This window comes from Elephas maximus, chromosome 16, assembly GCF_024166365.1.
Source record: "Elephas maximus indicus isolate mEleMax1 chromosome 16, mEleMax1 primary haplotype, whole genome shotgun sequence".
NCBI classification, from domain to species: domain Eukaryota; kingdom Metazoa; phylum Chordata; class Mammalia; order Proboscidea; family Elephantidae; genus Elephas; species Elephas maximus.
Window position 1 is genome coordinate 18,729,983 of NC_064834.1, and position 18,104 is coordinate 18,748,086.

The 18,104-nt window shown below is 45.2% G+C and overlaps 1 protein-coding gene across 2 annotated transcripts in view; it reads right to left on the reverse strand.

Moving 5' to 3' along the window:
- HKDC1 (hexokinase domain containing 1) overlaps positions 1 to 18,104 on the reverse strand; it is a 51,153-nt gene that overhangs the window by 24,266 nt on the left and 8,783 nt on the right. For both annotated transcript variants that reach the window (XM_049855742.1, XM_049855743.1), the window contains exons 3-9: positions 12,277 to 12,425; positions 12,055 to 12,174; positions 9,286 to 9,381; positions 8,157 to 8,256; positions 4,222 to 4,405; positions 1,743 to 1,898; positions 462 to 695 (exon numbers count right to left, since the gene is read on the reverse strand). In XM_049855742.1, the coding sequence (XP_049711699.1) occupies positions 462 to 695; positions 1,743 to 1,898; positions 4,222 to 4,405; positions 8,157 to 8,256; positions 9,286 to 9,381; positions 12,055 to 12,174; positions 12,277 to 12,425 (1,039 nt within the window). The remainder of the gene's footprint in view (positions 1 to 461; positions 696 to 1,742; positions 1,899 to 4,221; positions 4,406 to 8,156; positions 8,257 to 9,285; positions 9,382 to 12,054; positions 12,175 to 12,276; positions 12,426 to 18,104) is intronic.

Here is an 18,104-nt window from a genome sequence, read left to right on the forward strand (position 1 = left end):
CCTAGTCCAGGGAAAGATTGATGAGAAGGACCTTCCTCCAGAGCCAACAGAGAGAAAAAGCCTTTCCCTGGAGCTGACGCCCTGAATTTTGATTTCTAACCTACTAGACTATGAGACAATAAATTTCTCTTTGTTAAAACCATCCACTTGTGGTATTTCTGTTATAGTGGTAGTAGATAACTAAGACAGATGGACAGATGAATGGACAGACACATGGACGGATGGCCTTGCTAGTTAGGCAGCTGGCTCTAGCACAGTATTTCTCTAAGAAAGATCCCCAAATGCAGCCCAGCCAGCTAGAGGACTCTAGTCTCTGGACTTGCCCTTTCTTTTGTAATCTCAGGACCGGTAGGGGTGGCTGGTTCCAGCAGCCCAAGTGAGAGCATAGCCCAAACAGAACAGCTGGGGCTCCATTCCAGGGGAGGCTCATTGTGGAGGGTGGGTTGCCAGACAGCACTTACTGGGGGTGTATCTTGTAGAGGGTACCGTCCATGCCCACCGTGGTCCGCAGCCGCACCAGCTTCTTGTTCTCCCGGAGGCGTGTCAGGATGGCTGCCAGGGCCGCTGCACAGAGATTGGCTGAGCGGAAGGAGACAATGGTGCACACGTGCTGGGCCGCAATGCAGTCAGCCTCTGACGGCTCCAGGCCCAGGTCTGTCAGGATCTCTCTGGTGTTGGCAAGGCCTTCTTTATACCTGGCCAAGGACAGGAATGAGAAGGTCACACTTATCTCCTGAAAGGCCACTTTCCCATCTCTCAAGATTGTGAAAGTAAACAGGCTGGTACCCTGGAATATAATGTCAATGTCAACAGTGATAATCGCAGCCAACATTTATTGAGCACTCACTTGTCTAAGGACTTCACACACATTAACTCATTTAATCCCCACAGCCATCCATCATTACTATACAGGTGAGAGAGCTGAGGTACAAAGAGGTTAAGTAACTTGTCCGTGGCCACAGTGCTAGCAAGTGCTAGGGACAGGATTTGAACTCAGGCAGCCAGATACAGAGCCCATGCTTTTAACCACCCTGAACTATACTGCCTTTCGCAGGAACTCCATCTCCACCAAGCACTGCACAGAACAGACTCTGGGGGTCAAGTGCCACTCTGCTAAGCTCAGAATCTAAATTGATTCCACGCTCAGGGCAATACCAGAGTTTCTAAGACTGAGGGGGCAGAACGCTGAATTGACTAGGGTCAGCCACTTTTATCAACCACCTCCCATTCCAGAGAGCTATCTGAAAGGACTCAAATCACTAAAGTTAAAGCCAGCACCTAAAGGGACCAGGTGACAGAAGTTCTTGCTATAGCAAGAGTTCTTAACTTGGACTTGACACATGGACTTTAAGGGGTCCTAATATTGTAAGCAAAATCAGGCATGAACATGCATTTTTGGGAGGTAAAGCATCCAGAACTCAAATCAGATTCTCAAAGGGGTCTCTGACCCCCAAAAGTTAGAAGTCACCACTTTAGGGAAGAGGAAGGCAACAAAACATGGGGAGGGGGTGGACGTCCAACAGCAGAATACCTGGCTGGTGAAACCAACAAGAATGCCACACCTGAGTCGTGGCAGAAAGTGCTAATCCATCTGAAGCCATCCCCAGGTCTGAAATCCTCCTGGTAAAGAAGAAAGATCTGGTCCCTAGTACTGTCCCATGACCACTGAGTGGATCACACTTTGGCCGCCTGCCCTAGCCCTCTGCAGAATTAAGACAGACGGGGTCTAACCAGAAGCTTACTTCTCCATGGCAGCCACGTGTCGTGTCTCAATCTTGCCCTTAGTAAGGAGAGCTGAAGATTTCTTGCCACCAAACAGGAGGCCATCCCTGGCCATCTTCAGCAAGATGAGCCTGACGAGTTCCCCCAGGTACAGGCCACTGATCATCTTCTCAAACCTGCAATTTGGTGAAGAGATCAGTGGAAGCAACACCTTGGGTTCTACATCATCCTTTTCCCAAAGGCCATGAGCCATGGCCCACAATCAGGAGCATGTGGAGTGGAAGGGCTGCTCGATGGTGTGGCATAGGGAAGCCACTTATCCTCTCTGGTCTTCACTCTCCTCATCTACAAAAGGAAAGCGCTAAGCTATAGGAGATCCTAGATTCTTTCCTGCTCAGGATATGCTTCATTCCAAGAATCTTCCTGTCAGATCACCTCTGGCTGTGAGGGTACCATTCTCATGTTAGAAGTACCAGTTGCTGTTGAGTTGATTATAACTAATTAAATAGAAGAATCCATGAGTCCATACTAGTATAAACAAATGTAGGAGGTGAGAAAGCTCTTCCTTACAGAATAACAACTCACAAATACAGAAGGAATGATGGATTTAGGAATTCATTAATAGATGCTAAAACTAGTAAGTGAAAGTCTGATGAGGAACAGGGTATCTACATGGTCTCAAAGTATCTCAACACATACTTGTTAATTACAAAGGGAATAATAATAACTTTATGATGATAAAACCTGCTGAATATCCCCTAACAAAGTAATTCCAGTTAACGTCACCAATAAAAGAATAAACAGATATTATGTGCCTGGAGAAGGACATCATGCTTGGTCAAGTAGAGCATCAGCGAAAAACAGAAAGACCTTCAACAAGATGGATTGTGGCTGCAACAATGGGCTCCAACATAACAACAATTGTGAGGATGGTGCAGGACTGGGCAGTGTTTCATCCTGTTGTACACAGAGTCACTACGACTCAGAACCAACTCGAGGGTACCTAACAACAACAACAACATGTGCTTCCTGATATAATGCACTAAAAAGGATACAGCCTCACTTCTATAGTATATCCTGCCCCAAATGCATAATCTGAATCTCATCAAGATAAAACACGAGACAAATCCAAATGGACAGGCAATTGTATAATATAAATGGTCTGTATTCTTCAAGGTCATAAAAAACTAAGGAACCGTTCTAGGTTCAAGCAGGCTGAAGAGACATGGCAACAAAATGCAACGTGTAATCCTAGATTGGAGCCTGGATCAGGAAATTGTTTTTCTTTTTTTATAAAGGATATTAGAGGGGGCAACTGGTGAATTTTGAATAAACTCTGCACATTAGATATTAGAACTGATTAAGTGTTAATTTTGTCATTTTGATAATTGTGCTATTGTTATGTAAGAGAATATACTTGTTTTTAGGAAATACACATTGAAGTTCTTAGGGGTAAAGGAGTATTATGTCTGCAATGTAGTCTCAAATGGTTCAGGAAAAATAGTTTCATACATACATATGTGTATCCATGTGCGTGAGTTCCTGAGTGGCGCAAACGGTTAAGCGCACGACTACTTGCCAAAAGGATGATGGTTTGAACTCATCCATAGGTACCTTGGAAGACAGACCTGACAGTCTGTTTCTGAAAGATCACAGCCTCGAAGACCCCGTGAAGCAGTTCTACTCTGCACACATGGGGCCGCCATGAGTGGGAATCAACTCAAAGGCAGCCACCACCGCCAACAACACATACGGACATATCTACGCCGAGAGAGAGAGACAGAGAGAGGAGGAAGTGTTGGTATTTCAGCAATCCTGGGGAAGGGGTGTATGGGAAATCTTCTAGTATTTTTGCAACTTTTCTGTTACATCTGAAGTTATTTCAAAATTTAAAAAATTCTTTTATTCAACAGTTAATGAGCTATTACAATGTGTAAGATACTGTATAGGAAGGAAAGAAAAATTAAATGCATAGGCTGCCCTCAGGGAGCTCAGAGTGTAGAAAAAGAGCTGAGACAGGTTCCAAGAAGGCTCCCTGAACCCTGAAGTTGGTAAGGACCAAGCCAACAAGCAGGGAAGGAAGGCCCTTCCAGGCCCCCAGGTATCTTGTGATTCAGCCTCTGAGAAAGCAGATGGTAGGGAGTAATGGAAACCCAAAGCATGAGGCAGTCAGCTTCCTCAGCCCCCTACGGGTCAGATCTGAGACCCCTATCTGAATGCTCTAAGGAGACAGGGACCAGAATATCTTAATCACGGCCTTATCTCCATTGCTCCATAAATATTGATGGAATTCAAATTAGGGTTATGACCTAGGTGAAATCATTCAGTTTCTTTATCTGTCAAATGAAACTAAAATACAAACCTTGCCTTAGAAACTCATTGTGATGGATAACTAGTCACAATCAAAAAGCCCCAGGTGAGGTGGTGATGCACCTGAATGCTGGGTATCTCCTGGTGACAAGGCCCAGATTATAACCTGCCCGTACTTACAGTACTTACAGTTGCTTCCCTGGGTTGAGAGAGCCAAGGTCCAGCTCCCTGTCAAAATCCGTGCGGATGTCTTCTAAAGCCCCATCGTCCCCAAAGGCCCCCCACTCCGTGTTGATGCACATCCTTCCCTCGTCACCTTCCACCAGGTCAATGTTGCTCATGTCCTCCATGTAGCAGGCGTTGGTGCCAGTTCCTGGACAAGAGATCAGAAAGAACATGCAAAGAGGGAAGGGCTCCTGGCTAGGTAAAGACAGAACTCAACTGCCTTGAGTACCCCTGAAAGTACAACAAAGTGCTTTTGATCCACTCCAGAGGGCTCGTTCTTGCTGAGGGAAGCAGCTTTGGCAAGCCTAGAGTTTGTGACAGAATAAAGCTGGTTGTCAGATCTATACTTCTCGGGGTGCTAATGCTTTGCTGTTATGAATGGAGCCAATTGTGAAGAAGTCTCTTATGAATATGCATGAAAGCTGACAAAGCACATTTTCGAAGACGAAGATAAGTTAACCTAAGTTACAAAACCTTTTTTAAGTCATAAAACCTTTTTACCAGCCCACAGTAATTGTTTTAATCCTTTCCCTAAAATACTTAGCTTCCTCTCTATTTAATACTAAAAATATTCTTTACTCATGGCTTGCCAAAAGCTGTTCCTAGTGTACAGCTAAATCCTTATCTTTGACAGGGATTGGTTATCACAGCAGAAAGCAACGTTCTGTTATTCTAATACACAGCTGCTCCGAGGAAATGCCTCAGAGACTTGAGTACTGGGGAGTGACTGCAATTGGGCACAAGGAATCTTCTTGGGATGACAGAGACATTCTGACATTGGATTGTGGTGATGATTACAAAACTCTGTAAATTTACAAAAAATCACTGAATAATACACTTAAAATGAGATAATTTTTATGCCTCACTAGAGCTGTTTTAAAAAAAACATTTAGATATTTTCCCCTGCCTGGTACCCTAGTCTGAGGACTTAAAAGGCCAGTATGAGAACTAAGAAAGGTAGAAAAGCAAAATTTAATATGCTAAATGGCAAAAACTTTTCTTGGAAAAGGGTAGCACTGTTAGGCATGGCACCCCATCTGCGGGTCACCAGACAGAGTCACAAGTACAGACAGGTCGGCAGTAACTGGATACTGCGGCTGGCAGCCCTATTCTGGAATGTGTGGCTCCTGGGTGCAGGAAAGCAGATGGGGCCCATCAGGTTTAAAGATCCTGCCCTTGGCAAAGTCAGGCTGAGGAGGGTGCTGTTGGAACTTAAGAAAAAGCAATTCAGAAAACCTCTCACAATAGTGGTAAAGGACTGAAAAGGGGGGAGGGGGGTATTCAAGGATAATCTATTGAGTAAGAGCTTCAGAACAGAGGTACCTGGCATATTTAGAGTGGCTGGCCTAGGAGAAGGCCCAATTCCATTTTGCTGCAAGATCTTGCCTCTGCATTTCTGAGAAGGTAACCTTGACTTCTTTCCATTAACATGCATATAGACCCTGGCCCCCTAACAATTACATTGTTTAACCAGCCTGACCTTTGCCCCAAAGCCACTTTTAGCACATAAGGGTGGGAGTCAGGAATATGATTATAGGGAGAATAAGTTACCCAGGAGGAAGTTTACTAGGAGGAGTTAGAAACCTAAAATCAAGGTGTTTGGCCAGGGAGTTGGTTTAAAGTGAGAGGCAGACTTCATTTTGTCCCAGGCTCTGCTTCTGTTTCTTAGTAGGTAACCCATGACTGTTGGTGGGTAAACAAGGGAGGGGCAGCTTTCCCTCAGGAAGAATGGGGTTGAAAGTAGATTAACTAGTATGCGGAAAGGTGCTTACACAGAGAACTTGCCTGCAAGTGTCTTTCTTATACAAAGAACTTGCCCAGATATGTCCTTAATGATTTATTCAAAATAGCCAATCAAATTCAAACTTATTGCCAGGGAGTTGATTCTGACTTATAATGACCCTATAGGACAGAGTGGAACTGCCCCATACATTTTGCAAGAAGTGACTAGTAGATTCCAACTGCCAACATTTTGGTTAGCAGTGGTAGCTCATCGTAACTCTTAACCACCATGCCACCAGGGCTCAATCTGCTGCAAAAGACCTCTTTAAAGTGTTGAAAAGCAAAGATGTCACCTTGAAGACTAAGCTGTGCCTGACCCAACTGTTTTCAATCTCCTCATATGCATTCGAAAGCTATACCATGAATAAGGAAGACCAAAGAAGAACTGACACCTTTGAATTGTGGTGTTGGTGAAGAATATTGAATATACTATGGACTGCCAAAAGAACGAACAAATCTGTCTTGGAAGAAGTACAGCCAGAATGTTCCTTAGAAACAAGGACGGTGAGACTACATCTCCCATACTTTGGACATGCTATCAAGAGGATCAGTCCCTGGAGAAGGACATCATGTTTCCTAGAGGAGAGGATCAGCAAAAAAAAAGAGGAAAACTCTCAAGGAGATAGATTGACACAGTGGCTGCAACAATGGGCTCAAGCATAACAATGATTGTAAGGATGTCATAGGACTGGGCAGTGTTTCCTTCTGTTGTACCTGGGGTCACTTTGAATCAGAACTGGCTCCAAGGCACCTAACAACAACAGCAGCTAATCAGAAGACCTTACATTAGCTAACCAATGAGAATATTTTTACTCTTAGTTCCTGAGTCTGGTCTATATATATCCTCATGAAACAGCCACCCCTTCAATTCGTTGGTCTTCACTCTGTGTGAGCTAATTCCTCCCATTGGAATGTTTCTTATGCTTTCAATAAATCTTTGTTTCATTTTAACAGAATATGAGAGTTTTACTCTAGGACACTATAAATCGGATAAATGCGGCTTTTTTGTACCCCAAACATTTCTTATGGACCTCCCTCCCTCTCCAGCAGAGCCCCTCTTGGTTCAGGTGTTGAGACCACCCACTGGCATTTATGCTCCACCGCTACCTCCTTGGTCCAGGCCCACATCACATCTCTCCTAGACAGTGCAATGGTAATCAATTCTCCACACAGCAGTTAAAATAAGCTTTTTAAAACGCACATCCTACGTTGAACATCATTAGTCATCTGAGAAATGCAAATCAAAGCCACATAAGATAATACTTCACCCCCACTAAGATGGCTATTATAAAAAATGAAAATAACAAGTGTTGGCAAGAAATTGAAACTCTCATCCATTGCTGGTCGGAATGTAAAATGACGTAGCCACTGTAGATGATTAAAATGGCAAATTTTATGCTATATATATTTTGCCACAATAAAAAAAAAAGCACATCGTATTTATCCCTGCCCAAAGTCCTCCAGTAGCTTCCTGACTCCCTCAGAGTAAAAGCCAATGATCTTACAGTGACTTCTGTCCCATGTCCTATGCAATCTGTCCAGTCCTTCCCACTCTCTCTGACATTCGCTCACTGTGATTCAGCCTTTTAGGACCCCTCAAGCACCCCAAGTGTATTTCCATCTCAGAAGCCATAGGTTTCCTATTTCCTTTGCCAGGGACTCTATTTCCCTCCATCTCCACATGGCTCCCTCCTTGTCACCGAGGTTCCTGCTCAAATGTCACCCCCTTGGAGAGGCCTTCTCTGGCCACCTTGCCCCACTCACTCTCAGTCATGTCATCCTGCTTTACATTCTTTGTCACACTCAATACCAGCTGACATGATCTTGTTTGTTTAGGTGGTTTGGGCCTTTCATCCCCCTCCCCAATAATGCTCCATGAGCACAGAGACTTCTATTAACTCACCATTGTGCCCCAGCACGGAGTACAGGACCTGGAGTACAGCAGGCACTCAACGAACACTTGTATTAATTTTCCATCCTCCCTATATAAAACCCTATATAGCTGCTTCCGAGTAAAGTGCCAACCCCCCTCACCAATCTACTCAGAGTTTGCTGAAACCAAGCCCCAAACCAGTCCTATTCTTCCCACTCCCCCAAAACAAGTCAAATTGAGTTACCAATGATGACGCCGACTTCACAGTAGGGATCATCATAGGCACAAGTCATCATGGTCCCCACCGTGTCATTGACCAAGGCCAGGATGTCCACATCCATGTCCTGCCAGAACACAAGTTCCAGGAGGCATCAGTGGGTGAGACCGCAGAGGAATCAAAAATACTGACAGTGACTGATTAAGACAGTAATTGCATGCTGCCTGCCAGGCCTTCCTGGGGGAAACAAGGCCTTTATCAAGGTGCGGTGCCCTTCATGACCATGGCAGGGTTTGGGAGAGAGAAGAGCAGGTTGGGAGCTGAAGAGGGAATCCATGCACCTGCTTTTTATGCCTCTGTACAATGGAAACATGAGGGGCATACTGCCAGGACCCCAGTCCCTTGTTTGGGGAACCCTGGGAAGATACCATGGAAGCACATTAAATCTGGGAGCAATGGCACTTCCAGGAGAAAGCACCAAAGTCCTTGTCCACAGAGGCATCTTAAATAGCAAGCACAGCCCCAGCCAAATTCTCCTGGAGGCAGCACCAAGGGATTCCCACCTGGGTTTCCTTCTTCTGAGGCAACTTGAGTTACTGCACCAAGGTTAGGGTTCGGGAGAGCAGTTTAAAGTAAGATGAAAAGAGGAAGAGAGAAAATCAGGCTACAAATGAATACAATTCCAGTTTTAAAAAGTAAAAAGACTCAAAGGTTACCCACCAAAACACTCCTTCTCCTGTCAGGGTAACAGGCAATCTGGGTTTCTTAGTGTAATTTTCAGCTCTGCAAGTAGTATGTCTTGCCTTTGCAATTCTTTAGATTATTTTGAAATACATTCAATGAAGAGAAAGTAGGAGTGAGACTGGAAAGTGCACGGTCTTTTAAAGCTCTGAGAGGAAAGGCCGGGGAGAGAGGGAACTGAGGCTGGTGGGGAGGCCTGGGAAGTTCAGGGCCACTTTTTAAAGACCATCAGTGATCCGAACAAGCCCCACATACCAAGTCTTTATCCAAACTGGCCTTGTCTCCACTGTAGTAAGGCCTTCCCTAAGACTGAGTCCTTTGGCCATTGACCTTCCAGGGCAGGTACAGTATAAAATCCCACCAAGTGGAAAGGGGTAGGACTGGGGGAGCTCCCGAGGCCAAGGTCAATCCTCACCGGGTGTTTTCTCATGGCTTTGGTCAGATGACTCACTACGTCTGTGTCCTGAACTCCTCGTGCCTTAAACTTCTTGGTCCAGGAAAGCAGGACTCCCTGTGGAAAGATGTCAGGTCAAGAGAAAATAAAGGAGGTTCTCAGATGTGAATATTGATGTTGTTAGCTGCTGTCATATTGGCCCCTGACTCATGGCAATCCCATACACAATGGAACAAAATGCCTGTGCCATCCCTATGGGCTTGACCATCCTATGATCAGTTGAGGATCGAACTGTTGTGATCCATAGGGTTTTCACTGGCTGTTATTTGGAAGTAGATCATCAGGACTTTCTTTCTAGTCTGTCTTAGTTTGGAAGCTTTGCTGAAACCTGTGTAGCATCAGTGACAGACGGGTGGCGGCTGCACATGAGGTACACTGGCCAGAAATCAAATCCAGGTGTTATGGATTGAATTCTACCCCCCAAAATATGTGTTGTAAACCCTAACCTCTATGCCTGTTATGATCCTGTTTGAGAATGGGTTGTCTTTTTTATGTTAATGAGGCAGGATTAGTGTAAGATGTATCTTGAGTTAATTTCTTTTGAGATATAAAGGAGATTAAACAAGCAAGAGAAAGAACTACAGATGGGGGAAGAGAGGTCCCAAGCCACATGAAGACTGCCCAGGAGCAGAAGCTCGAAGAGACAAGGACCTTCCTCCAGAGCCAACAGAGAGAGAAAGCCTTCCCCTAGAACCAGTACCCTGAATTCGGACTTCTAGCCTCCTAAACTGTGAGAAAGTAAATTTGTTTGTTAAAGCCATCCACTTGCGGTATTTCTGTTATAGCAGCACTAGATAACTAAGATACCAGGTCTTCCACACGGAGGGTGAGAATTCTGCCACTGAACCAGCACTGTCCCACATGAATATTAGCTGCAGAAATTTCATGCTTTAAGCGCATCTCCCTTGGCCTTCTCTAAGTGAATCACCCCAATTATTTTAACATTTCTTCAGAGGCCTTTTCTAGTAATTTAAACATATTTATTACTCTAATCTGAGTAGTTAGAAAAAGTATACCTGATGGTTAAAGGAGTAATTGCTGAAGAGTTAGGACACTTGGGTTCATGAAGCGTTGGGCAAGTCATTTAATCTGAGTATCAGTTTATTCACCTGTAAAATGGATATATCACTTCCCTGCTCCTCTCACAGGACTGAAAACACCTGATGTATATATTGTCAGGTGTCTTTCAGTTGGTTCCGACTCATAGTGACCCTGTAAGAGAGAGTAGAACTGCCCCATAGGGTTTCCAAGGAGTGGCTGGTGGATTTGAACTGCCGACTTTTTGGTTAGTAGCCGAGCTCTTAACCACTATGCCGCCAGGGCTCCACCTAGTATATAGTAGATATATATTATGTGTGCAGACTGAATGGTTTGCCAGGCCCATAAAACAAGATTACATGGTATTACCTTCTAGGAATCCCTTGGACACTTCAACTTAGAAACATCATTCTCAATTTGCATTATCAATCATTTGCCTACAAATGGTGTTTCCCAAGAGTTTCATGTGGGAAATAACAAATAATCATAGAATTTTTCAGGTGAGAGGAACTTGGACGTTAAGAGACTTGCCCAAGGCTACACATTCAAGAGTGGCTGAACTCAAGCTCGAAAACTCCCCTACCACACTTCCTCCAATAATCTCATCAGTTTATGGATAAGGAAAACGAGATTCAGAGAGGAAGGCGACTGACTACTCTAGGTCTCCTGTGAGTGAAGTATAGAATTTAACTAAGACATGGGTCTCTGATTCCCACCATCAACCAGGTTATTTTTTTTTTAACTTTACCACAGCGTTATCCTATGGCAGCTTTCTCTAACTTCTGCCTTCATAGCTTCACCTGGTAGGGAAGTAAGATCTGTAGGCTGGCCTCCCTGACCCTCTAACAAGAAAGGGTGTTAGGGACAAAGTGGGACCTCTGGGGGTGGTCTGAAGGTCATGACATAACCATCACCTGGCTGACATAACAGTATATGCAGTCGGAGATCAGTAGTCACCACCCCAGACAGGAGTGTTCTGAGAGACTTGACTAGACCATAACCCCCTGGTTCCAGAAAGCTTATTGTCCTTTTCCATGGTCCCTTGCGTACTTCCACAGATTTACATAAGATCAAGTTTACCTTCACCCTGTTTACAAACTGAAGAGCTGAGGCGCAGAGAGATGAATTACCTGAGGCTTATACCTGACAATGGCACAGCTGAGACTGTGTACGTTTCCGGCACCCTGACTGATCAATAACGTTTTCGCTCCAATGACCCCACCTCAATCCTTCTCATAAGGGTTCGCTGGAGAGATAAGATGTCTCAGCTTTATTCTAGTCAGCTATGTTAGTGGTTCAAAGTGTGGTCCCCAGACCTGAAACTTGTTCAAAATGCAAAATTAGGGCCCCATGCCAGGCCCACTGATTAACAAACTCTGAGGTGGGGCCCAGCACTGTTTTAACCAGTCCCCAAGGGAATTCCCGTGCATACTAAGGTTTGAGAACCACTGAGCTATTCACCTTCTTGACCTGTTCCCATGTTAAGTATAAAAATCAAGGCACCTGGGTTAACAAGGTCTCTACCTCACATTTGTATCTCGTCATTTAAAAAAAAAAAAAAAATTCCTATCAGGTACCCTGGGCCCTCCTGTTCCTAATCTTCCCCCCCCCACACAAGCCCACAACCTCCAACCCCAGACCTCATAATCCTGCTTGGCCTCCTCACCCTACCCCAGCCCTACACCAGCCTACCTCTTCCAATTTAGTCTGCCTGCAGGGGAACGAAAACGTTAGGCCAAGGGGAAATTTCTTATGCTTCAAATCTTTAGTCTTCATGAAATCGGCCAGACAATCAACTACGTATTCAAATAGCTGCAGAGAAGAGAAAGAAAAGGCACTGGGATGAGGCATGGGTGTTCATCAATGTGATGCCAAGGCCATCTCCACCTTCACGGGAGCTGCCTGCCCGGGTACCTCAGAGCCGTTCCCTCGGATAATTTCATTGGGCGTTGGGTAGAACTGACTCTCCATCTGGACATTTCGCTTCCCCTCTTCAGAGACTTGCACCTTCAATACTCGAAACTTGGATCCTCCAAGATCCAGGGAAAGAAACTCTCCCTTTTCTATTAAAAAAAAAAAAAAATCATTAATTGAAGGTCTGCTATATGACAAGCTCTGCATTAGAAGTTGCACATATAATAATCAGTTCCCATCAAGTTGATTTCAACTTGTATGTGTCAAAGTAGAAGTGGGCTCCACAGGGTTTTCAGTTTTGGGGAAGTAGGTCACCAAGCCTTTCTTTCAAGTTACCTCTGGGTGAATTCAAACCTCCAACCTTTCAGTTAGCAACTGAGTGATTTAACTGCTGGACATACAATAAATGTTATTAAACCTCAAAACCACACCATGTGCTTGGTATCATTCCCCACTTGCTTTTAGGCTCAAAGAAGCACAATAATTTATCCAAGTCCATGCAATAAAGGACGGAGCTGGGATGTGAAGCCAAATCTGTCTGACCTCACAGCCTGAGTCCTTCTCAATAGGCCAGGCTATAGGGAACAAGTGTGTTCACTTGGAGAAGACAAACTTGAACCCACTTCCTGCAAGTGGTATTAGAAATGGGCCTTGAGGGTGGGGCAGATTCTGTCACAGGGAAGAGAGGGAGATAACTTCTGGCATGGGGGAAATGTGGGTAAAGGCACAGAATAGAAGGCAGAAGGGCTCAATCTGATGGCAGGGGAGTTGTTGTTGTTAGGTGCTGTGGGGTCAGCTCCAACTCATAGCAGCCCTATGCACAACAGCACAAACCACTGCCTGGTCCTGAGCCATCCTCACAATCACTGTTACGCCTAAGCCCATTCTTGCAGCCACTGCATCAGTTCATCTTGTTGAGGGTCTTCCTCTTTTTGGCTGACCTTCTACTCTACCAAGCATGATGTCCTTCTCCAGGGACTGTTCCCTCCTGATAACATGTCCAAAGCATGTGAGATGAAGTCTCACCATCCTCCCTTCTATGGAGCATTCTGGGTGTACTTCCTCTAAGACAGATTTGTTTGTTCTTCTGGCAGACCATTCAATATTCTTCGCCAACACCATAATTCAAAGGCATCAGTTCTTCAGTCTTTCTTATTCATTGTCCAGCTTTCACATGCATATGAGGTGACTGAAAATACCTTGGCTTGGGTCAGGAGCACCTTAATCCTTAAAGTGACATCTTTGCTTTTTAACACTTTAAAGAGGTCTTTTGCAGCCGATTTGCCCAATGCAACGGGTCATTTGATTTCTTGATGCCTACTTCCATGAGTGTTGATTGTGAATCCAAGTAAAATGAAATCCTTGACAACTTCAATCTTTTCTCCACTTATCATGATGTTGCTTATCAGTCCACTTGCAAGGATTTTTGTTTTCTTTATGTTGAGGCGCAATCCATACTGAAGGCTGTGGTCTTTGATCTTCATCCCACTAAAACCACTGCCGTCGAGTTGATTCTGACTCATAGCGACCCTAGAGGACATGATCTTCATCAGTAAGTGTTTAAAGTCCTCTTCACTTTCAGCAAGCAAGGTTGTATCATCTGGTAACCCCAGGTTGTTAATGAGTCTTCCTCTAGTCCTGATGACCCATTCTTCTTCACATAGTACAGCTTCTCATATTATTTGCTCAGCATACAGATTGAATAACATGGTGAAAGCCTGCAATCCTGATGCACACCTTTCCTGACTTTAAATTAGGCAGTATCCCCTTGTTCTGTTCAAACGGCTGCCTCTTGGTCTAAGTACAGGTTCCTCATGTGCATAATTAAAGAGTTCTGGAGAGGCAGGAACCAAATGATGGCTTTTAAAATACCAAGGAAAGAAAACAGAAGAAGAATTGACGCAATTGAATTGAGGTGTTGGCAAGGAATATTGAAGATGCTGTGGACTGCCAGAAGAACAAATAAATCAGTCTTAGAAGAAATACAATCAAAATGTTCCTTAGAAGCGAGAATGGAGACTCTTTGGCTTACTTACTCCGGACATGTCATCAGGAAAGATCAATTTCTAGCGAAGGACATAATGTTTGGTAGAGGGTCAGTGAAAATGAAAGAAACCCTCAATGAGAAGGATTGACACAACAGGCACAACAATGGATTCAAACATACCAACGAACCAACGATCCTAAAGATGGCACAAGACCAGGCAGCGCATTGTTCTGTTATACATGGGGCTGTCATGGGTCAGAGCTGACTCGGTGGCAACTAACAACAATACCGACAAGATGCCAAGGCTGTGTAACTTTAGGCCAGAACCACCTCCAAAGGAGAAAATGGAAATGGCAGAGCCTGACCTGACAGATGCTATTAATAAAAAAAGTGGAAGATGGGAGGGTAGAGAGGGTTAGAAACTGGCAAAACGGTCACGAAAGGAGAGACTGGAAGGAGGGAGCGGGCTGACGCATTAGGGGGAGAGTAAGTGGGAGTATGGAGTAAGGTGTATATACGTGACAGACTGACTTGATTTGTAAACTTTCACTTAAAGCACAATAAAAATGACTTTTTTTTAAAAAGGGGAAATGAGACACATTTTGTGGTGAGACAGCCCACCCTCTCAACTTCTACTTGAACCCAGAGAGAATTCCTGCCCAGAACCCCAGCCAGGACCTTCGGTTCCTGCCACAGAGATGGGATGGGAAATCAGGTGTACAAATCCTGAAACAAGAAGCTTTTGTACAGAATCATCTGTGCCTGAAAAGGGGCCTCCTACAGCAGGCCTGCTTCATACCAACCAAAGCAATGTGTAAGGGAAACTCCATGCCTATAACCCCAGATGCCTAAGTGACCCCAGCCACAGCTACCTGGATCTAAGGGGCCAGTAGGATTCACTCCATGTGACAGGTGAAAAAAAAAGGCAAAACAGGGGGGAGTTGCTAGAAGGTAGTAAAAACTGGAACAAAAAGGTCCCAGAAAACAGAGGTCAGCTGGGCTGCTACAGTGGCCACAAGCAGGCTGACACCACGGGGAGGAAACTCTGAGTTCCAGTCCCTCATGGCCTCAGGTCCCCTCTGTCTCCCTTTTTGCTCCATATGTCCCCACACAACAAACCTCCTTTCCTTAAACTGGCTTGAGTGGGTCTCTCTCCCAGGCAACCAAAAAGCTAGAGGCAAGGCCTCCGGATCACTCAGAACCATGTTCTCCAAACTTCAATGAGAATCTCTCCAGGATCTTGCTAAAATGCAGATTGTGATTCAGTGGAGATGGGGCCTGTGATTCTGCATTTCCCACAAGCTCCAGGGGCTGCTGCTGCTTTGAGAACCACAGTTGGAGTAACAAAGGTTTCAAGTCTTCATATACAAATCCAGCCAGCGTATTCTTCTGTTTTTGTGGAGACATCTAGAAATAAAAATTCTTATCTTTCTAAATCAGCCTGAAAGGAGCCTGATGGAGCTGTTTTTGTTTGGTGAGAGAAACCAGGGACCTAATCCTATGCAGGAGCCCTGGTGGTACAGTGGTTAAGAGCTTGGCTTGCCTGCTATCTTAGTTACGTAGTGCTGCTATAACAGAAATACCGCAAATGGGTGGCTTCAACAAACAGAAGTTTATTCTCTCACGGTCTAATAGGCTAGAAGTCCAAATTCAGGGTGTCAGCTCCAGGGGAAGGCTTTCTGTCTCTGTCAGCTCTGGAGGAAGGTCCTTAACATCAATCTTCCCTTGGACTAGGAGCTTCTAAGAGCAGGGACCCTGGGTCCAAAGGATGCTCTCTTCTCCTGGCACTACTTTCTTGGTGGTATGAGTTTCCCCTGTCTCTCTGCTTACATTTCTCTTTTATATCTCAAAAGAGATTGGCTGAAGACACAATCTAATCTTACAGATTGAGTGCTGCCTCATTAACTTAACTGTTGCTAATCCCATTTCATGAACATCATAGAGACAGAATTTACAACACAGGAAAATCACATCAGATGACAAAATGGAGGACAATCATACAATACTGGGAATCATGGCTAGACAAGTTGGCAGACATTTTTGGAGGACACAGTTCAATCCATGACAGCTGCTAACCAAAAGGTCAGCAGTTCAGATCCACCAGCCACTCCTTGGAAACCCTACGGGGCAGTTCTACTCTGTCCTATAGGGTCACTATGAGTCGGAATCAACTTGATGGCAACAAGTTTTAATCCTATGCAATTTTTATGAAGCGCTTGTTATGTACCAAGCAGGAGATGCTTTCGTACATATTATCTCATTGCATAGGAAGTCGGGTAGCTCACACGATTCATGTTCATTTACTGAGCTCTTACTATGTGCCAAGTAGTGTGCCAGGTACCCAGGGGTGCAAAGATAGAAGACCGCGGGCTCCTTGAGGAGTCTATCAGGGATAACCCCATTGCCACTGAGTCAATTCCAACTCATAGTGACCCTATTTCAAGGTTAAAGGTAAGTAAAGAAGTACAGGGAAGGGCCTCGAAATCAGAGTCAAAGGCAGATCCCCAGAGGAGGTGATACAGAGCTGAGTGTTGAAGGATGAGAGGAAGTTAGCCAGACAGGAGAGAGCCATGTCGCAGGGAGAGGAGTACACGAGCAAAGCAATGGGACGGGGGGTGGGGCGGGGAGGCAAGAGAGAGGATGGATGTTCGTACTTTGAGACAGGAGGCAGGCTGTGACAGGAATTGGGCTAGAAAGTAGTCTCCATTTAAATTTGGAAGAATCTAGAAAAGGCATCCACCACCCGCCTCCAAGGAGCTTGAGCTTTATCCAGGTGGGGGGAAGCCACAGAGAGAGTCTCAGCAAGGGAGTGCCAAGATCTGATTGAGATTTTGGCAAAGTGCCGCTGGCACCAACCAGGGATGGAATGGAAGGTTACTGCAATCCAGACTGGAGGTGACCCACTGTGGCCAGGCATGAAAACGTTCCTTCCTCTGGCTGCCAGCACCATTATCACTGAACAAACTCCTCACTCCCCCAGGGAGACTCAAATGCTATTTCATGGACACCACATCGTGTGACCCCTTCAGTGGCTCTGACCCCAGAGAAGGGACTCATTGGACCCTGGGAAAGGGCTTCCCAGAGAGAAGGAGGGCCACAGTCGCAGGAGGGCCCTCAGGGTCTTTAAAGCAATTGTTAGAAAAACGACTTCCCAAGAGGGTGAGTCTTAGTGTAGACCACTGGGCCATCAGATGGCCCTGGGATGACTACCTGGGGGTCCCCAGGCTCACACTTAAGGGACCCTGCCTAGAGAGAAAGGTCAAGAAGAGAGCCGGCTGGCTTTCTTTTGGGAGGCCTGTGAAATCACAATCACGTGATGAGTGTTCCTGTTCACCTTCCCTCCCTGACTAGTAAAGGAGAAGGCACAAATTATGACCCAATTCTTTTAAAGCACTTGACCCTAATTAGATGGGGTAGCGGTGGTTCAGTGGTAGAATTCTTCCCTTCCATGTGGGAGGCCAGGGTTCAATTTCTGGCTGATGCACCTCACACGCAGTCACTACCCATCTGTCAGTGTCATGTTGCTATAATGCTCAACAGGTTTCAGTGGGGCTTCCAGACTGAGATGGACGAGGAAGAAAGGCCTGGTGATCTAATTCTGAAAATCAGCCAATGAAAACCCTGTGGATCACAACGGTCCCATCTGCAACTAATCATTGGGATGAGTTGAAATCGACTCAACAGCAATGGGTATGGGTTTGGGTTTTGGTTTGGTTTGGTGTAGGACCAGGCAGCATTTAGTTCTGTCATGCATGGGGTTGTCATGAGTCTGGAGGCTACTTGAAGGCAACTAACAATGACAACGACCCTAGCTGAAAACAGTCAATCACAGCTCCTGTAC